The 20,581-nt window shown below is 36.7% G+C and overlaps 1 protein-coding gene across 6 annotated transcripts in view; it reads left to right on the top strand.

Annotated features, from left to right (window-relative positions):
- LOC309482898 (RAC-alpha serine/threonine-protein kinase) overlaps window positions 1-20,581 on the top strand; it is a 115,411-nt gene that overhangs the window by 34,451 nt on the left and 60,379 nt on the right. For all 6 annotated transcript variants that reach the window (XR_014200417.1, XM_082148495.1, XM_082148496.1 and 3 more), the window contains 3 exons: window positions 15,731-15,859; window positions 16,068-16,179; window positions 16,365-16,491. Coding sequence is in view for 5 of the 6 variants with exons in the window: in XM_082148495.1 (XP_082004621.1) it covers window positions 15,731-15,859; window positions 16,068-16,179; window positions 16,365-16,491 (368 nt within the window). In the remaining variant the exon portion in view is untranslated. The remainder of the gene's footprint in view (window positions 1-15,730; window positions 15,860-16,067; window positions 16,180-16,364; window positions 16,492-20,581) is intronic.

Genomic DNA, 20,581 nt, shown 5'->3' with positions numbered 1-20,581 from the left:
GTTATCGCACATCGCAGCTTTTCCTCATATCGTGCAGCCCTGCCCAAAGGTCTCAACTGCTGCCAGAAATCGTCGACATGCTTATATTCTTGAAAAAGAACATGACCATAATCTTAGGCTGTTCTGTGTAGTTCATTTATCTCTTTTTCATGCTTGAAGAAAAAATTTGTTTCTGTTTGAACTTGTAGTTTTGAGAGAGCAGTCCTTTGATTATGGATACACACTTACTGTTTGCATTTAAAGTGTTATTTCAGTTATTTATATTTATTTTATTTATACTGTTTAATTTTTTTATGTTCGATTTGTGGAAAGGAGTTAGATTTCTCATGTGAAATCGTACAGGGGAGAAGCCAGACGGTAGAGTTTATAGCAAAACATTTTGCAGTGTTTGCATGTCCTTTACTGCATAGAATTAATTAAAATAGAAGTAAAATAACATTCATTACAAGTTGATTTCAAAATGCACCTAAATTGTTTTGCAGTTTGTGATTTTCAGTTGAATAAAAGACTATTTTCCATTCATATATTTCATCATTGAGGATTTCTTAAAAATTGTGTAAAAATCTCGTCTTGTCTCGTTCTCGTGAACCCAATCTCGTGTCTCGTCTCGTCTCGTGGAGTAAGCGTCTCGTCACACCCCTATTAATCATATATGTTATGTCTACGTTCCTCAAGCAGTCTCTAGTATTTTCCATAAACGTGTATTTATTATCGCAATGGTTAGCATAAGTAGCCTTTAGCTATCAGAATCCCCATCAGATCGCAAGGAAGTTATTTCAAACACTCGCTGTCGGAAAGTGAGTTTTGAGCTGAAAATGGTTTAAAATGTCTTAAATGTTGGTAGCCTGATATAATATCATGGGAAATGAGCAGCGGTGTTGACCGTCTCCTGACTCAGGTAAACTCCGCCTCTGTTCATGACCACCCCTCAAGCCCCAGTTGGCCCGCTTTGGACCAGGGTATTCAGCGGGCCAAACCCCCCCGGCCATTGGCCCAGAGGAAGTCCCGATGCAGCCCGATCAAGCCCTGGAAGTGACAGTGGAAACACGCTCTAGTAAGTTTGCTTTTCCAGTGAAAACACGGCCAATGAGGCCCAACTGTTTGGTTACCCATATTCTTCAAAATATCTTCTTTTCTGTTCAGCAGAAGAAAGAAATTGATGACAGAATGTTCATTTTTGATGAACAATACCTTTAATGTTTTACAGTTCTTAAATTTTGAAACAAATTCAATTTGAGTTGTAAAGCAGCTCTACAAAAGACAAAAGTGCCATTATTTAGCACAATGTTCATTTAATGTATTTCAATATCAATGTTGCAAAGTTCATCAATGATGAAACAAGCTCAACTCAACTGTGAAGTAGCTCTACAGTGTCATTATTCAGTACAAGTCTGTTCAATATTGTTTCAATTCAGTTCAATAAAACAGCGTCAATGTTGCGAAGTTCATCAATTTTGAAACAAATTCAATTCAGCTATAGCAGCTCTACAGAAGACAATTGTGTCAATTAAGTTTGTGTTGTTCTCATCCAATACTGTCAGTGCAGTCAAATCAATAATAGTCAATATCAATAACATATTACAAATCAATAATATGTTAGTTATCCAGAGGTGGTTATTGACTGTCAAGCTATTATTTTCTGTATTTTTACAGTTCATTAAAATTTCAACAAAGATGCACTTCTGTTATTGTTTCTGTAATTGGTACTTTTGTAGTGATTACTTAAGGTAATGTAGAATTTGTCAAAATGCAGCAACTTGATCAGACATTAATACAACATGCAAAAATATTATGCTATTGTTTTGGTGTTCAAACTGTGTAAATATCAAGCGAAACATGAATTTACAAATGACTAAAAAGCAAACATTGTCTCATCATTTTAGAAGTCCACCACACACCACTGCCTGGTAGCACTCGTGTGTGTGTGTCAAAACTCAGCTCAGTGCCGCTCAAAACTGCTTCCACTTTGGGGTGTCTGTAGGCTATAGCGGGCATATTAAATTTATGTTTTATTCAGCACATGGCTAATATAATGATCTTTTATGCACATTATTTCAGTTGGAAACATGCAAGCTTTGTTTTGGAATGTCCAAAGTAACAATAGTGGCACATTTCATAAACCCAGCCACCTACTCACCTACAATGAAAGCGCCCTAAATTGCAGTATTTAACATATATGTAATATATGTAACAACTGCAAAGCATCCAGTATGTAAACAATAGGATTTATGCACTAAATCCAGCAGAAACTCCTGCACAATCTGCATATTTTTAAACACTCAAGACAGACGTCACTACTTGAACTTTACAGCTTTGCACAGGATTTCTCAACTTTTGGATGCTCTCGACTACTCTCAACGCTTTCTACAATCCGCTGTCAGTCCTACAAATCACTGTGCAAGTATGAAGCTCGACTCCCATAGGAATCAATTGAATGGACACTTTGCTCCTGTGTGCAAGATAAACGCACTGTCAATGAAAATGTTAAATGCTGCATGTGCCTATAGCCATTACAAAAGGTGCCATTCTGCTTCATTTTATATTTGTTTATATTTTCATACTTTTCTCATTTATTCAGTATTTTCAACATTAGCCAACATCATCATATCACATTTTTCTCGAGTAAATTTTCCAACGGTACGTGTCAGTGAGAGGATATTATTGTTTTGCACTTTTCAAAGCATGGAAATTTTGAGCGCATGTCTGTCCTTGCAAACCACAGAGCATCAGAGTCATTGGGCCAAAGAGGCAGACATAACAGTGTGCACGAAAAAAAGCCTGAGGGTGTGGCAAGCAGAAAACAGAAAAAAAGGGCTGAATATCAAGCCCTGAGGCACCCCGAGTGTTTGCTAGCCTCAGTTTGCCAGGGCCCATGAGGCATGGACTGCCGGACAGTGTAGGGCTGTGTGCTTCTGTAGGCAAGGTCATCCCAGTTCAGCTATGCAGACAGACACCACCCGTAATGGCACTCTAGGCCCAGATGAAAGCAGCTCTGCCTTTGCCTGGATTTATGCTGCTTAGTGTGGCGGCATGGTTGTTTTGCCCACAAGGGATTTGGGGAGTTCTTTTTTCTCCTATGTGCAGGACGCTGTATTGAATATAATCTGTTGATGTTTCACAGATTTTTTTCTCTCATTTATTTTTTTTTATTTTTTTTGACATATGTGATTTGTTTGTTTTCAAATATGCTTTTCCTAAAGAGTTATTAATAATCCCCTTTACTAACTAACTTCTAACTAACTAACTAACTTAGTTACTAACTAACTAACTAACTAACTAACGTGACTTTCTGCTTGTCCGTCTATAAACTTACTTGATGTCCTTAAGCAGAAGGAAGTCGTTGAGTGCAAACTGTGGCCATGCTTAATCTGGAACAGAACAATTTTCACACAAACTTATTTATTATGTATACATATACAGTAGATGCTTAGATCAGATGTTGCTAGTGAAGATTGATCTTTCTCAGAGGGGAACTTCTTGACTTTTGAAATCACATCTAATATCTTTATATTGGATTTGATTTTTGATTTTGAATCGCAGGGTTTTGCTTACTAAATAGGGTCTAAATATTCCACTGTGTGTTATCACCTTTTTTATATAGCGCTCTTTCCAATGCAGATTGTATCAAAGCAGATTCACGGTGATAACATGAAAATAATACAACAAAGTTTGTTTCTAGAAGAAAATTGCATCATCGTACACCTTAAGTAAGGCAGATCAAAAATATTGTTGAATATTAAATGTCCCCAACTAAGCAAGCCAAAAGCCAAGGCAACAGTGGCAAGGAACCAAAACTCCATCAGATGACAGAATGGAGAAAAAGAACCTTGGGAGAACCCAGGCTCAGTCGGGGGCCAGTTCTCCTCTGGCCAACGAGCAAAACAGTGTATGATTATGATCCAGGCAGCATTACAGGTCAGAAGTTAGATTGGATCAGAACATTCAGAATATTTATCCAGTTCCATCTGGTTGGAGGTCGGAGTCATCACGCCGGTATGGAGACGAGTTTGTTGAGGATCAGTACCGATGGCTGTTGTGTCAATGAGGCCTTCACAGGGCTGATGAGGCTGGCACTTCAGGGATGCGTCATGGATGGGTCCAGGTGCTGATCCACCATTTGATCTGGATACGGCCGGGATCCGGCTGACTTCAGTAAACAAGGAGGGACTGGTTGACACTTCAGGACTGCTTTGTCATCGTGTCCAGGCGCAGGTCCTTCATCTGATCTGGATGTGGCCTGGATCCGGCGGACTGCGGTAAACCTCGGATAAACAGAGAGACTAATTTTAGCGTAGACGCCATCCTTATGATGTAACAAGTACATCAGGATTTATGGGGAGTGTTCCCGGTTCCAGCTGACCTAATCTATGCAGCCTAACATTGAATTATAGAAGTCTATAATGTGTTATGTGTATGCTAGGCCAAAGAGATGTGTTTTTAGTCTAGATTTGAACTGACCGATTGTGTCTGCTTCCCGGGGCTCGTTCTTCGTACGTTGCTTATTACATCCGAGATCAAATGACACATCCAAGATGATATCATCGTGCAAATCATGATCTGGCTAACCCGGTTCTTCGAACACACTTGCCGGATATGATTAGTATAGCTGGATTGAGTTATCTGAGATAATTGCGCGTTCATGCGCTGGGTTAAAAGGGGATATGTATCGATAGTAGAAACATTGATCAGCAATGCTGCTATTGGCTACTCAGCGTGGCCAAAGAGCACGCACAGTTTTTCTCCTCAGCAGAGCAAGAACTTATAGTCGAAGTTAATTTGGAATTTTAATGTTTAATCAAAACGCCAGGGAACACCTCAAAGCCTACAAAAGCCAGGAGAGAGGGCTGGCAAAAAGTAGCAGACAATTTAAATCCGTTAGAAGTGGCCATGTTAGATGTTTTTATCACTTATTAGCCTATATATTTGTATTTTAATAATTGCATAATTACTTTGTTCATTGTAATGTCAGAGTCACCACACTAGAACATGGGAACAAATAAAAGTGAAGTACAAAAATATTCTACATAATGGTAATTTTTAGTTATATTATAGTCTCTTTTATAAAAGGCACTGTTAAATAAATGGTTGTCTGTTTATAAAAGCAACCAAGAAAAAGGTTGAGAAAAAAAAGAAAAGATCTTAGTAGCCTACACTGTAAAATAATTTTTGCTGCATTAAATTAAGGACGTATAGTCATTTCAACTGTTAAATCTTGAGTAATGATGAATTGCTTTGACTTGTGAAAGTGAAAACTGATAAACTTATGTTAATGTAAAAATATTTTGCCATGAGTTATTGATCACATTTTTCCCGAGTGTAGTTCATTGTAATGACATTGTGTTTTCCTCTTTTGTGCACTTTTACATAATACACCAACACTTGTATCTGTTCCCAAGAAAGTGGTGGCTGAAATATGTGCAGTAAGTGGACATTTCCTAACTTTCCAAAGGAAAGAAAGTATAAGACTTTGTAATGTCCATTTGTTTCCATTGCACTGGACAGTGAATAAACCCTCTCAGATAACTGTCATATGGAGGAACTAGCCTACCTGCAAGTGCATAAATAACTTTACTTAATTTATACTTGTATGCTTTATGGCTGCAATATAAGTTGCAGGATTCCACATCTACAGAAAGGCCTACAGAAGAGTCTGCACAGACAGAGGAGACAGGCCTACAGGTGGGCAGTGTATAGCCAACTTTTCCTTTTTATTTGTTGCATGAGGTATGTGTCTAATATCTCTTGTTGCAAGCATTTGAACACTGCATGGCTTTTCTTTACAAAGAACAATTGAAATAAAACTCAAGGAACTAAGCATATTTGTCTTTTATTAAACATTTAATGAAAAGTGTTTTTTTTTGGTGGCAATGTTGTGTAAAATGGCACATGCAACAATGTCACAGGCCCTGTCAGGTGTGCAACCCTCAGACTTTTCCGACACTGAAATCTTCCCTTTAGTTAGCCAAAGTTCATTTCATTGTGTGACCTTGTCCTGGCTAGAGCTGCATTGTAACTGGTTTGGGTCAGGGAATGGGGTCATAAAACACCTGTCTGCAACACATGTCATAATCACCTATGAAAAAATGCAGTTCTGTTAGGATCAGCATAAGTGTATTTAATACAGTGAGCTTGATATTTAATTGTGGAACTTTCCTTACCACTTTCAAATAATGTGCATAAATGTGAATCTCTGAAAATTCTTAAGTCATGCACAGATCCTGGCCATTTTACTTTCACATTTGTGATATGGAAGATTTTAGTCAACTGCCTTTTTTTATTTGATATAATATTAATCTGGAATATTGTGAAACCCCCTTTCTGTTCACATAATCCCCTTCATTGAGGCCTTGATGGCAGTCTATGGTAGCCTATAGTCTATGGTACCAATCACGTTAGTGAAGCCTGAGTGACATACTGTAATCGGCATGGTCATGATTGCATGATCTTCATAAAAAACTGCAAAAAACTGCTTTACAACATTGGGTCTTAAGTGGCTTGGAAATGCCACAAAAAAACCTAAAACTATTTTTTAAACCTAAAAGTGCCAGGTAAACTCCGAATGACACGACAGACAGCACTTTCCATCAAGTTCTCCTTATCTCCAATAGTGTAAAGGAAAGAGCCACTCGCAAATAATCTTAGGGCAATGCAAACAGTTTGTACTGTAGTTAAAGCCCAACTCCGACAAGTCGAAAATAAATGTGCGTTTCCAACAATTTAATAATGTAAACGACAATCTCACGAGTCACGAGAAAAAAATATACATCTCAGAAAGTGCACTATCGCGCTGCGCTGGACTTCCCGTATCAGCTCCGCTTAAAAAGCCGCAATCTAATCCTGTTTACATGAAATAAGCCTGCTCCCGAGCAGGTTTAAGCTTACGGACCTGTTGCTATGACAGCAAGTCCAGGATGAGCTTCGAAGAACCAAACAATCCAAGATCATGCCAAATCGTCAACAATCAAATCCAGCTAACTGAGTTAGCGACGTACAAAGAACGGGCCCCCAGTGTCACAGTTGTGTTCTGTTAAGTTTGTTTTCATTGGACTTGTCTGCCTGTCATCATGTCACGTGTCGTCTTCAGTCATTATTAGTTCCGTTGTATCACCTGTGTCTAGTTCATCATCATCTACATCACCTGTGTTCTGTTAATCAGTGTTCATCTGTGTTGTATTTAAGTTCCTTCAGTTCGGTCAGTCTTTGTTTGTTATCGGTTGTACTAGTGTGTGAGTATCCTGCCTGTCTGTACCCGTTGGTAAAAGTAAAAGTTTGTATTGGAGCCCTTTTGCCTTCTTCTGCCGCCTGCACCACACCCTGACACCCGGACAATGTTGGGAAGATTGTTCCAAAGTTTTGGTGCTATATAGGAAAAGGATCTACCGCCAGTAGTCTATTTTGATATTCTAGGTATTGTCAGCTGGCCGGAATTTTTAGATTGCAGTAGACGTGAAGGACTATAATGTATTAAGAGCTCGCTCAAGTGCTTTTTTAAGTGATAAGCATTATTTAAAAATGTATACGATGTTTAATAGGGAGCCAGTGTTGACAGAACCGGGCTAATATGGTCATACTTCCTGGTTCTGATAAGAACTCTAGCTGCTGCATTTTGGACCAGCTGTAGATTGTTTATTAGGTGTGCAGTGCAACCAACCATAATAGCATTACAATAATCTAGCCTTGATGTCATGAACGCATGAACTAACTGTTCTGCATTTTTCATTGGGAGCATATGATGTAATTTAGCTATATTTTTAAGATGAAAAAATGCGGTTTTTCAGATGCTAGATACATGACTTTCAAATGAAAGATTGGTATCAAAGAGCACACCCAGGTTCCTAACCGACGACGAAGACTTGACAGAGCAGCCATCAAGTGTTAGACAGTATTCTTGATTATTATGTGAGGACGTTTTTTGTCCAATAATTAGAATCTCCGTTTTTTTCTTCAGAATTAAGTATTAGGAAGTTGCTAGTCATCCAGTTCTTTATATCAGCTATGCATTTCGTTACTTTTGTGAATTGATAAGTTTCGTCAGGGTGTGAAGAAATATAGAGCTGCGTATCATCAGCATAACAGTGAAAACTAATGCCATGCTTCCTAATGATATCTCCCATGGGTAGCATGTACAGAGTGAACAGCAACGGTCCTAGTGCTGAGCCTTGTGGTATACCATACTGAACTTGTGATCGATAAGACATCTCTTCATTTACTGCTACAAACATAACGGTCAGATAAGTATGATTTAAACCATGCTAATGCAATTCCACTAATGCCAACATAATTTTTTTGGCTATTTAAAAGAATGTTGTGGTCGATAGTGTCAAATGCAGCACTAAGATCGAGTAACACTAATAGAGAGATACAACCACGATCGGATGATAAGAGCAAATCATTTGTGACTAATGAGAGCTGTCTCAGTACTATGATACGGTCTAAATCCTGATTGAAAATCCTCGCAGATATAATTTCTTTCTATTAAGGAACATAGTTGTGAAGATAGTATCTTTGACAGAAAAGGTAGATTTGAGATCGGCCTGTAATTGACTAATTCTGTAGGATCAAGTTGTGTTTTTTTATCAAGCGGTTTAATCATAGCCAGCTTAAAAGTTTTTGGTACGTATCCTAATGACAAAGATGAATTAATGATATTAAGAAGTGGATCTATGACCTCTGGAAGCATCTCTTTCAGTAGCTTAGTAGGTATAGGGTCTAACATACATGTTGTCGATTAAGATGATTTAACGAGTTTAGAAAATTCTTCCTCTCCTTTAGTAATGAATGAATAGATTTTTTCCTCAGGGAGACTACAATGCATTGCCTGTTGCGATACTGTAGTAGATGGTTGCATTGCATAGTTATAATTTTCTCCCTGATATTATCAATCTTATAAGTGAAGAAGTTCATAAAGTCTTTACTGCTGTGCTGCTTGGAAACGTCTGGGGTTGAAGCTTTATTTTTCGTTATTTTAGCCACTGTTTCAAATAAATATCTAATAAATACTTCACAATATCGAGTTCTTCTAAGATACCTTGGATGCTGAGATGATGAAACTGATCCGGAAGATTATTAATAAAGCATTCTTTAGTGGCAGAAGTGATAGGTCTAACATATTTGTAACATGGAGTCGGCTTTGCAGCCTTGGCTAAATGAAGTTTACACAAGACTAGATAATGATCTGAGATGTCATAGCTCTGCTGCAGAATTTCAACAGCATCAACATTGATTCTGTGTGATAATGTTAGATCTAGAGAATGATTATGACAATGAGTAGGTCCTGACACGTGTTGTCTAACTCCAATAGAGTTAAGAATGTCTTTAAATACCAATCCCAATGCATCTTTTTCGTAATCTATATGTATATTAAAATCACCAACAATTAGGACTTTATCTGCAGCCAGTACTTACTCTGATAGAAAGTCCACAAATTCTTTGATAAAGTCTTTAGGGTGGCCTGTATACAGTAGCCAGTACAAATCTCAAACACGGTTTATCATTTATATTGTAACATTAAGCACCAATACTTCAAAAGAATTATATTTGAAACTAGACTTCTTAGTAATTTTGAAAATATTACTTTAAACGAGGTTCATGTTTATAACCATAATCTTGGGGGGTGGACTCATTTAAAGTCATGAAATTGTTTGGTTTTAGCCAGGTTTCTGTCAAACACAGCACATCTAGGTTATAGTCTGTAATCATATCATTAACAATAAGTGCTTTTGAAGTAAGGGATCAAATATTCAGCAACCCAAGCTTTATCATTGGGTAGATGGGTTTGGAAGTTTTTTGTATGTCCTAATTTGGGGAACAGACACAGTCTCTATATGATGATATCTAGGTGAAAGAGTCTTTATGTGATGGAATTTATCTGACCTTGGTGACGTGAGACGGCTGGCAGACAGTCGGTTTAGCCAATCTGTCTGCTTCCTGACCTGAGACCCAATTCATGTTTGAGCTCTAAGACTATGTGCCATATTACTAGAGAGAAGAGCAGCACCATCCCAGGAGGGATGAATACCATCTCTTTTCAACAGGTCAGGGGCCTCATTTATAACCGTTGCGTACGCACAAAACAGACCCTGAAAGAGGCGTACACCACTTCTGACACACAAGTTGTGATTTATAAAAACAAACTTGACGGGAAAATTTGCGCACCTGCACGCAAACTCTGACCCATGCGTACGAACGTTTTGGAGATGGAGCAGTTTGGCGACACCAATGGTGAGCTGGAGTTAAATGTCTTTTTGGTCACTTTTAGACAGAAAATCTAAAGAAATTTAAACATATACAGAAAGATAATACAAATATAATTTCACTCACTTGAAGCAAATATCCATCCCTTCTTAAATGTCCGCGCCAGCGAGCACGTTGGGCCGTTTAGTGAAACTGACGCAAATAACATTTATATTGTTATAACATATTTAAATAAATAAAATAATGATTTAAACTATGTTTTACTTCTGATATAAACATTTAGATTAAATATGCCATTAAAATATTTGTTGTGGATGCGATGTTTTTTTTTAAACACTTTTCCTGTGGCGTGCTGTGTTTTAATGTTTTAACCACAGAGATAATTGCTTATCATGATCATACCAGATTGTCTGAGAAAATAGTTCCGTGCAAATAATGCCCAAGGCCTATCTGTTACCATTAAAAATATAAATCAATTAAAAATACAATTCGGCCAGTGGAAAATATTGAGAAAAACTTTCTCTGAAATGTATTTTACACTATTTGATTTATGTATTCAAAAACAAGGCAAGGATAGGCAACTAGATGATTTTTATTAATGTAATGTGTCTTGTACCGTTAAACGTTATCACGTGGATGAATAATCATATGCAAATGATATGCAGATGAGGATCTGCATAGTAAAACTAGGCGTTGTAAGCTCCATATATGGTTATTTCGGGGTGGAGACGCATGTGCGCACAATCTTCTGCTGACTGGGATTTATAAAGTGAATTCTACGCAGGTTCTTACGTACGAATGGTTTTATAAGTCTGAATATTTTTTGCCGTACGCCATTTTTGCCTTTCGGGTGCACGTACACTTTTAGTAAGGATCTTACGCACAGTTTTATAAATGAGACCCCTGGTCTGACCCAAAAACTTTTCCAATTGTCTATGAATTCTATATTATTTTGCGGACACCACTTAGACAGCCAGCCATTGAGTGAGGACAATCTACTAAGTATCTCATCACTCCTGCGAAATTGCTGTGTTATGTCCATAGCCTGTTTCTTTTAACGTTTGGATAGATCAACTTACAGCCTATTTTATATATATATATATATATATATATATATATACATATACACACACACACACACACAGTGTGTGTGTATGTGTGTATATATATATATATATATATATATATTTTATATTTATATATATTTTATATTTCTATATATATTTTATATTATATATATTTTATATATATATATATATATATATATATATATATATTTTATACTTTTTTTTTAAATACTTTTTTTTTTTTTATTAACCAATCAAATTTGAAACTGAGAACTTTGCTGAGAACTGAACAGCCAGCGATTACAGTGCATTTTTGTTATGGGTTTAGTGCAGATACTATAGTGATCTCAAATATCTGTTTCAGAGATGAATGTTGTAAAATGTATATGAAGAGGGTATATTGCCAGAGTTGTGCAATCTTACATAAAGACTGAATTATTTACAATGTATTCCAGCAAAGCATTTATTGTGTTGTGATGCTGAAAATCATTTAGGTCCAGTGTCTCTCAGAACAAAAAAAAAAAAATATATATATATATATATATATAATTTAAAAATAATTACCTGGTAACATAAATGAATTACACGGGGCAAGTATTTCCTCTAAATAAAAAGGTTATTTTCTGTCACACACAGTTAAAAAACTGACACACTCCCTGGACGATCATGTGATATGATCTTACTGTGCATGTGTTTGTGTGTGTCTATCAGTGCAGAAATGAGTCAGCAATAGCAGTAGCTCATTTTTAAACTGCTTGTGTGGCCATGCTATATTTCGTGTCGTTTCCTGTTTTCAAGAATCCCACACTTAGTTACCAGAAGTCCCACCAGGGTGGTGACATTAAAATAAAAAAAGACATAAGAAATTATAATACAACCATGACAATCAGTCATGGCTTCTCACTGTTGTTTTTGTTTTATGAGTAATCTTGTGCAGGTTTGTGTAGGTGGCGACTACTCTCAACTGATTAATAATGTGAACTCTAGCCTTTGACAGAGACTGTCTTGCTCTTATTTGATCTTAGGGTTTTTTTTCTCTAGTTGAGTTTGTGTGAACCTTATCTTGAGTGAGTTATACAGAACTAAACAGCAGTTTCCTGTTTGTTTTGGTGGCTCTAGATAAGCTGATCAAATAAAGAAAAATCGCATCTTTCTCTTTTATAAGGGTTCAGCGATGCCCCTTCACTTTACCTGAAAGTAGTGCTGGGTACTTCCCCAACAAGAAGAAATGGGCTAGTCGTAGGTGTGGACTTGCAATCTATGTGGTTAAAAGGAGAACAGCCAGTGACAGTTGTACTGTAATTTGTGTAGTTTACAAGAATTGGTATGTCGGTCATAGATAATGGCTGCCTGAGTGTCTGCATAAGAATATAAATAGTACCACTTGACTTATTTGCTAATTGCAAACATCTAATACTGTACATATAATATTTATCATATCATCCTTTTTTTTATTAAGCTGACATGTATTGTGTAATAACTTTAATACCCTCTAAAATTGGTAACAGAATAAGAGTTATTGGCCCAGACACAATTTTACAGGTGCCATGCCCGTTTAAGATATTTTAGCTTTCTAGACCCTTCAAATCTCAGTTCATTTCACATTTTGTAGAAGAAGTAAATAATTTTAGGGCTGTACAATATTGGAAAAAACTGACATTGCAATATTTATTTATTATTTATTGCAGTATGAAAAATAATTCACCAGATGACTTGAATAGCTCTATTTGGAAAGAATGAATCATCCTAGAATGATTGGGGTGATTTTTTTGGGGGAGTGAATCTGCATAGAAAATAATAAACAAATTACAAGCATAGATAAATACAATATCACAAAGATACAAATTAAATAAACAGTACTTTTTGGTTTCAGGTTAGTCGAACAATGTTCACTGTTCAGGTACATAAATTCAATAAATGTAAAATAACACTGCATAGTCTTCACTGTATAAATTAAATAATTATAATTATAATATAAATTATTGTTTATTACAATTACAAAAGTGATAATTAACTGACAATTCGATTTTCAAAGACAAAAACTGTTTGCATGCATTTTTGCCAGCTATGATCTCTTCACATTGATCCAGAGATATTCATGGATGGAGAACATTTCAGTGTTACACGAATTCAGTTGTTTTTGTTCTTATTTCATTTTCATGGACTTTTAGCTGTATTCATTAGTCACAGGTGTTTCTTTGTCTTTGTTTCCAATCACTATGTTTCTATGGACACTGATTGTTCTCACAGCTGCTTGTCATTTAGTTCAAATCCTCTATGTATTTAAGTTTCTACCTGTTCACTCTCAGTTGTCGGTTGCTATTTGTGTTTTACGCACACACTGTTACACTTCTGAGTTTACTTTATTACCTGTAGACTCTCATCTGTGCCAGCAGCCATGTCACCCTGTAGCCCAAGACTGGTTGCCCACTGAAGCTAAGCAGGGCTGAGCCTGGTTAGTACCTGGATGGGAGACCTCCTGAGAAAACCAGGTTGCTACTGGAAGAGGTGTTAGTGAGGCCAGCAGGGGGTGCTCACCCTGTGGTCTGTGTGGGTCCTAACACCCCAGTGTAGTGATGGGGACACTATACTGCCAAAAGAGCACCGTCCTTCGGATGAGACGTTAAACCGAGGTCCTGACTCTCTGTGGTCATTAAAAATCCCAGGATGTCTTTCGAAAGAGTAGGGGTGTAACCCCGGCATCCTGGCCAAATTTGCCCCTTGGCCTCTGTCCATCATGGCCTCCTAATCATCCTCATATACTGATTGGCTTCATCACTGTCTCCTCTCCACCAATAAGCTGGTGTGTGGTGGGCGTTCTGGCGCAATATGGCTGCCGTCGCATCATCCAAGTGGATGCTGCACATTGGTGGTGGTTGAGGAGATTCCCCCCTTCCATGTAAAGCGCTTTGAGTGCCGAGAAAAGCGCTATATAAATGTAATGAATTATTATTATTATTATCTTCATCTTCATAATCTTTAAGACATAACGACCAACCAAAGTAATGGAGCAAAATTCGCTGTGATTGCCCTGAAGGGACTTGATTTTTTATTTACACTGAACAGTTCAGTCTTCACGCTGTCAGTGTGCCCATGGATGACAAAATCCTGAAATAGTTGTTTTGGATCAGGGCCAACTTCCACCAGCCAGTAGACCTCCCAGACACTCAGGGACTAGACTGGAGGGAGGCCATCATCCGGTGTCTGGAGAGCGTCTACCCCCGATCCAGACTACTGTCTACTGTCACCCCATCCCTTCACCATCTACCATCCCTTCGCCATCTCATGTCACTATCCCTTCCCCATCTCCTGTCACCATCTCCTGTCACCATCCCTTCGCCATCTCCTGTCACCATCCCTTCGCCATCTCCTTGTCCTCCTCCTAAGCCTCCTCCTTCTCTCCATGCTGCGAGGTCACGCCTTCCAGGAGGGAGCGTTCTGTTACACGTATTCAGATGTGTTTGTTCTTATTTTCGTTTTCATGGACTTTTAGTTTGTATTAATTACTCACCCTCATGTTATTCCAACCCCGTAAGACCTTCGTTCATCTTCGGAACACAGATTAAGATACTTTTTATGAAATCCGAGAGGTTTCTGAACCAGCCTTAGGCAGCAACGTCATTGCAACTTTCAAGGCTCAGAAAGGTAGTAAATATATTGTTTAAATAGTCCATTTGACTACAGTGGTTCAACCTTAAAGTTATAAAGTGACAAGAATACTTTTTGTGTGCAAAAGAATAAACAGAAATAATGACTTTATTCAGCAATCTCTTCACGTCATACTCCTACGTTGTAAACACAGTACAGCGCTTCTGGGTTCTACGTCAGAACGCCTGCTCATTTTTGGCTAGCTCCTGCGTCATCAGTACATGCATGCTTCGTGGTGCTCATGTGACCAGCGTTGGCCAATAATGAGCCGGCGTTCTGGTGTAGAACCCAGAAGCGCTGCACTGTATTTACAACTAAATAAGAAATGTAGAGAATTTAGATGGAGTATAAAATGTGACACCACTGAACATGTAAACTTCCTAAAGTATTTCATGTAAAATGCACAGATATTTATCGTTCGAAATTTTGGGGTCAGTAAGCATTGAACAATTATTAAACAAGGATGTGTTTAATTGATCAAAATGAACCGTAAAGACATTTAAAATGTTGCAAAAGATTTGTATTGCAAATGATGCTAAAAAGTACATTACATATACATTTTTTAATTGTAATCATATTTCACAATATTGCTGTTTTTCCTGCATTTTCGATCAAATAAATGCAGCCCTGGTGAGCATAAGAGGTTTTTGAACAGTAATGTATTTGTATCATATACTGTATATCACAGAGACTTTTCATTACCATTTATGCCTCCATTTTATACATGGCTTCATAATATCATATTATTGTTTATGTATTATATTTGGAAGCTTTTTGTTAAAGATGTTCAACTGATCTAAATTTACTGTCTCTATTTTTAGGAGAATATATAAAGACATGGAGACCAAGATACTTTTTACTCAAGAGTGACGGAACTTTTATTGGGTACAAAGAGCGACCGCAAGATATTGACCAGCTGGAAACTCCACTCAATAACTTCTCTGTGGCACGTAGGTATCCATTTTGTTTTAACAGTTTACCGGGGAGAATTTACAGGTGAACAAGAATCTTTCCCTCTCCCTCTCCCTCTCCCTCTCCCTCTCCCTCTCCCTCTCCCTCTCCCTCTCCCTCTTTGTTTGGATCTGGTCCCTTTCGCATCCTTCCCTAACCCCACTTAAGAGCCCCAAAATGCACATACTCTTTTTCTCTCTCTCTCAGAATGTCAGCTGATGAAGACTGAGCGACCAAAGACAAACACTTTTATTATCCGGTGCCTGCAGTGGACTACTGTTATTGAACGCACTTTTCATGTTGAGACTCCAGAAGAAAGGTTGGTTTGTCATATTCATAAGCAAACAGTCTGCAGTATAGTTCATTTACTGTAGCCTATTTTGTTTTGCTTAAATTCATGATAGCACTCCTCAAGTTCCCTAAAGTACATTTTTGAATCTCTCATTGCACAAAAGAAAGCAGTAAAAGAAAAGTTACCCTGTGTGATTTTCTTGTTTTCTGCAGGGAGGAGTGGACGAAGGCCATCCAGGCTGTGGCAGATAGTCTACAGAAGCAGGAGGAAGAGAGAATGGACTCTTCACCTGATCCCATGGACATGGAGATGTACCTGTCCAAACCTCGCCTCAAAGTGGTAGGATAACAGCTGAAATGTTAGGCCTAACCTATTGGTCCTCTCAACTATTTCGGTAACGCTTTAGATTACAGCCCGGAAAGTACTGCGTAATTAAAATGAAAGTACAGTATAACTTTCGGTAATTAAAGTGTACCTATAAAGTACTTACGTGTAAGTATAAGGGAACAATATGTTAAGTCTTGGGAATAAAGGTGTAAAAACCAGGAAAATACTGCGTAATTAAAACGAAATTATAGTGTAACTTTCGGTAATTACAGTGTACCTATAAAGTATGTACGTGTAAGTATAGGGGAATTATATGTAAAGTTTTGTGAATAAAGGGGTAACAACCAGGAAAATAACATATTATTCAGGCAAATTATTTAGATTATTTAAGTATTTTAGAATCTTACTTTTGGGAGCAATTTAGCGAGTAGGCTACATACACTGCACCTTTTTGTAATAATAGTGTATAAAAATACATACAGGCTTTTTTTTAAATTGCGGGGTACATATCAGTGCATTTATAAAGTAGGCTAATTTGTTATTATTGCAAAGGTGCACTGATTAAGTTTCAAGGCAAGTAAAACTATTGCAACTTTTTATTTTTTTAAATGCTAGGAAAATATACTCTTGTTCCATGTAGTTACAGGGTAAGTGTGACATTGCGGGCTGTAAATTAAAGTGGTGCTTCTTACCCTCTTGTTTCATGTAGTTACGGGGTAAGTGTGACATTGCGGGCTGTAAATTAAAGTGGTGCTTCTTACCCTCTTGTTTCATGTAGTTACAGGGTAAGTACAGTAAAAACACATGTATACACACAATTTGACATCACTTGGAAAACCTTTATTTGAAAAACAACTTATTTCAAAACAGATTTACAACATATTACACTTCTTATTCTTTATTATTTTTAAAAAATCAACTTTTCATTTCAAATACTAAAGTCCTGACAGAAAGTAGCATGTTTTGTCCTTTTTTGTCCCTCTTGGTCCTCCTCTTCTTTTTCTATCGTTCCACTGATTAGCCTAATCTTAAGAAGGAGTCTTTTTCTATTCTGTATTATGTATTAAAAGAAAATACAGTACACCCAGAAATGTTCTCATAATTTACTCATCTTTTTGCTACCGATCAACTGTCACCAGCGAGTGCATGAGAGTCGGCTTCATAGGGTCGGCTTGAATGGCTTCACGTTTGGTGAAGCTTTAACCTATTCAGACCCTGCGTCCATTACAATGGACATCACATGTCAACCCCCCTTTTTTTTTACTTCTGGAGCATTTCACCTAGTTTAAAGCCTGCAGTCCATTAGATTGGACGCTTGTCATCCAATCAAATGGCAGTAAAGCTCTGCATGTAGTAATTAAAAAAAAAAAAACACTACTTTGAAGAGAAGCATGTCAGCACTTCACTCCAAACACAGAAGCAAGCAACATTTTCTATGGTTTTATTAAATTTTTTTTTATATGTTTGTCAGTATTTCATAGTTTGTATGTAAAATAGAAAGATTGAACTTATTAATTAAAGTTAAAAATCGATTGTAGAATTTCAAATTTTAAATCAGGATTTTTTCAAATGTGTCTGTCCATTAGAATGGACAGTGGGTTCAAAAGCCTGTTACTGAAATCACATTCCAGTAATTGAAGTCCAGTAATGCTGATTAAAATTTCTTATATAAAAAAATCAATATCACAGTACCGATAAATTTTTTTAACTTTTTCATATGCAGAATATATAGTTCTTGAAGTGCTTGAACATATAGCTGATGGAAATATCTCAGATGTTGACTTTATGTGGAGTGATGATGAGGAAGATGGAGATGTAAGAAAAATATCCGTTTTTAAAACTTTATAAAGTAAAATGACTAGCTTCCGGCGAAACTGTACAAAACATACAGATTTGACATAAATCTAAAGCGTAACTTGAAAATGAATTATTTTTCTTACACAAACGCATCGCTTCGCTTCAGAAGGCCTTTATTTACCCCCAAGAGCCGCATGGAGCACTTTTATCATGGATGGATGCACGTTTATGGACTTTCAAAACAGAAACAACCATTCACTGCCATTATAAAGCTTGGAAGCCAGGACATTTTTTAATATAACTCCGATTGTATTCGTCTGAAAGAAGAACGATGTCATACACACCTAGGATGGCTTGAGGGTGAGTAAATCATGGGCCAATTAAAATTTTTGGGTGAACTATCCCTTTATAGGTATAGTACACCCAACAATTATATTTGTCATCACTTACTCATCCTTATGTTGTTCCAAATCTGTATGAGTTTCTTTATTCGGCTGAACACAAAAGAAGATATTTTGAAGAATGTCGGTAACTAGACAGTTGACAGTATAGCCATTGATTTCCATATTTTTTCCTACTATAGCCTATATTTCCTAATAACTACATATTATATTTATTATGATATAATATTATAATTATTAGTAATTATTTTGAAAATTATAATAATTATTATCAGTAATGTATCAATATAGATATTACAGTACAATACCGTATAATTAATTACAGCAAAAGCAGATCAAATTATGAAATACAGTACAAATACAGTAAAGTACTATTTGGTAGTTTACAGTACTGATCTTGTGTACTGTAAAGTGAATTACAGTACAGTTACTGGAAATCGAAATACATGCATCATGCATGGCAACCGTGCTGCCAGTAATGTACTGTAGAAATACAAGAAAATCGTTAACAGAGAAATTGTTTCAAAGATGCACACAGTAAATTACTCTAACGTGAATGCGTTGATTGATTCCTAGGTTTATTTTGTTATGAATAAACAAATGTGCGATCTATAAAGCAAAAACCTTACAATTAAAGTTGAAATGTTGTAATGTTCAAGTTTTTGATCTAAAAAAAGAAAGATGCGCAAAGAAAATGACTCTAACATGACCATATTGATTGATTCTAAGATATTTAGTTTGTTACAAACAATGTGCAATCTGTAAAACAAAAGCCTCAAAATTAAAGTTGAAATGATATACTGTTGAAAAGTTTTTGACCTTGAGAAAAAGCTTTAAGTATATACTAACAATTTTTATGTTTATTATTTAATTTTATGTTGGTACATTTTTGTGAAGTACACCTGTTTTGACCTGACGTCCATTGAAATGGACAAAAAAATGTACAATTAAAGCCAAATATTTTTTTTTTTTTTTTTTTTTGGTCTCATTTAAGCCTCATGAGCTGGGAAAATGTACTTTTATATTTTTCAGAAACTTAAAACATAATTCAGGTCTGAAGGGGTTAAGCGTTCATTGCATTCTCACGGGAGTTTGATGTGAAACTCGCACGAGAACTGGTGTCTGTTCTTCTGCATGGTTTGTTTTTCATTATTATTATTATCTGTTATTGTTTGTATTTTGTTGTAAGCAATAATGAAAACATAAAAAAAATTATAATTCGACATTCGGTTTTTCGGTGCGCTTACGTCACGCTTTAAATTGTCAAGCGTAAACGTACTCAACCCTCTCATGAACGCGCAGGTGACAGTTGGTCGGAAGCGATAGTCTACAGTTTAAAATTTTTTAATATTTGGTATTTTTCTTACAAACGCTTATCGTTTCACTTCAGAAGACATTGATTCATCCATTGGGGTCGTATGGATTACTGTAGTTATTGTTGTATGTGCTGTTGTCAACTTTTAGGAACACATGAGCTTGCATTATATGCATTCACAGAGATTATTTATTTTTCTAAAAACTTTTGTTTGTGTTAATCTGAAGAAGGAAATTCGTATACATCTCGGATGACATGAGGGTAAAAGATGAGTAAATGGTGAGGACATTTCTGTACTGTATTTTCTTTTAACACATAATACAGAATAGCAAGAGACATGTCATGGGATTCCTTCTTAAGATTCATCAGTGGAAAGAAAGAAAAAGAAGAAGAGGAACAAGAGGAGGAGGAAACCAAGCAAGAGAAACAAATTGCTGTAAATCCGTTTTGAAATAAGTTGTTTTTCAAATAAAGTTTTCCAAGTGATATCAGATTGTGTGTGTGTACGTATGTTTTTATTGTACTTACCCGTAACTACATGAAACAAGAGGGTAAGAAGCACCACTTTAATTTACAGCCCGCAATGTCA

The sequence above is a fragment of the Leuciscus leuciscus genome, assembly GCF_965113295.1.
Source record: "Leuciscus leuciscus genome assembly, chromosome: 19".
In the NCBI taxonomy this organism is placed as follows: domain Eukaryota; kingdom Metazoa; phylum Chordata; class Actinopteri; order Cypriniformes; family Leuciscidae; genus Leuciscus; species Leuciscus leuciscus.
The sequence above is the reverse complement of the archived record's forward strand: the minus strand, read 5'-3'. Positions and strand labels throughout refer to the sequence as shown.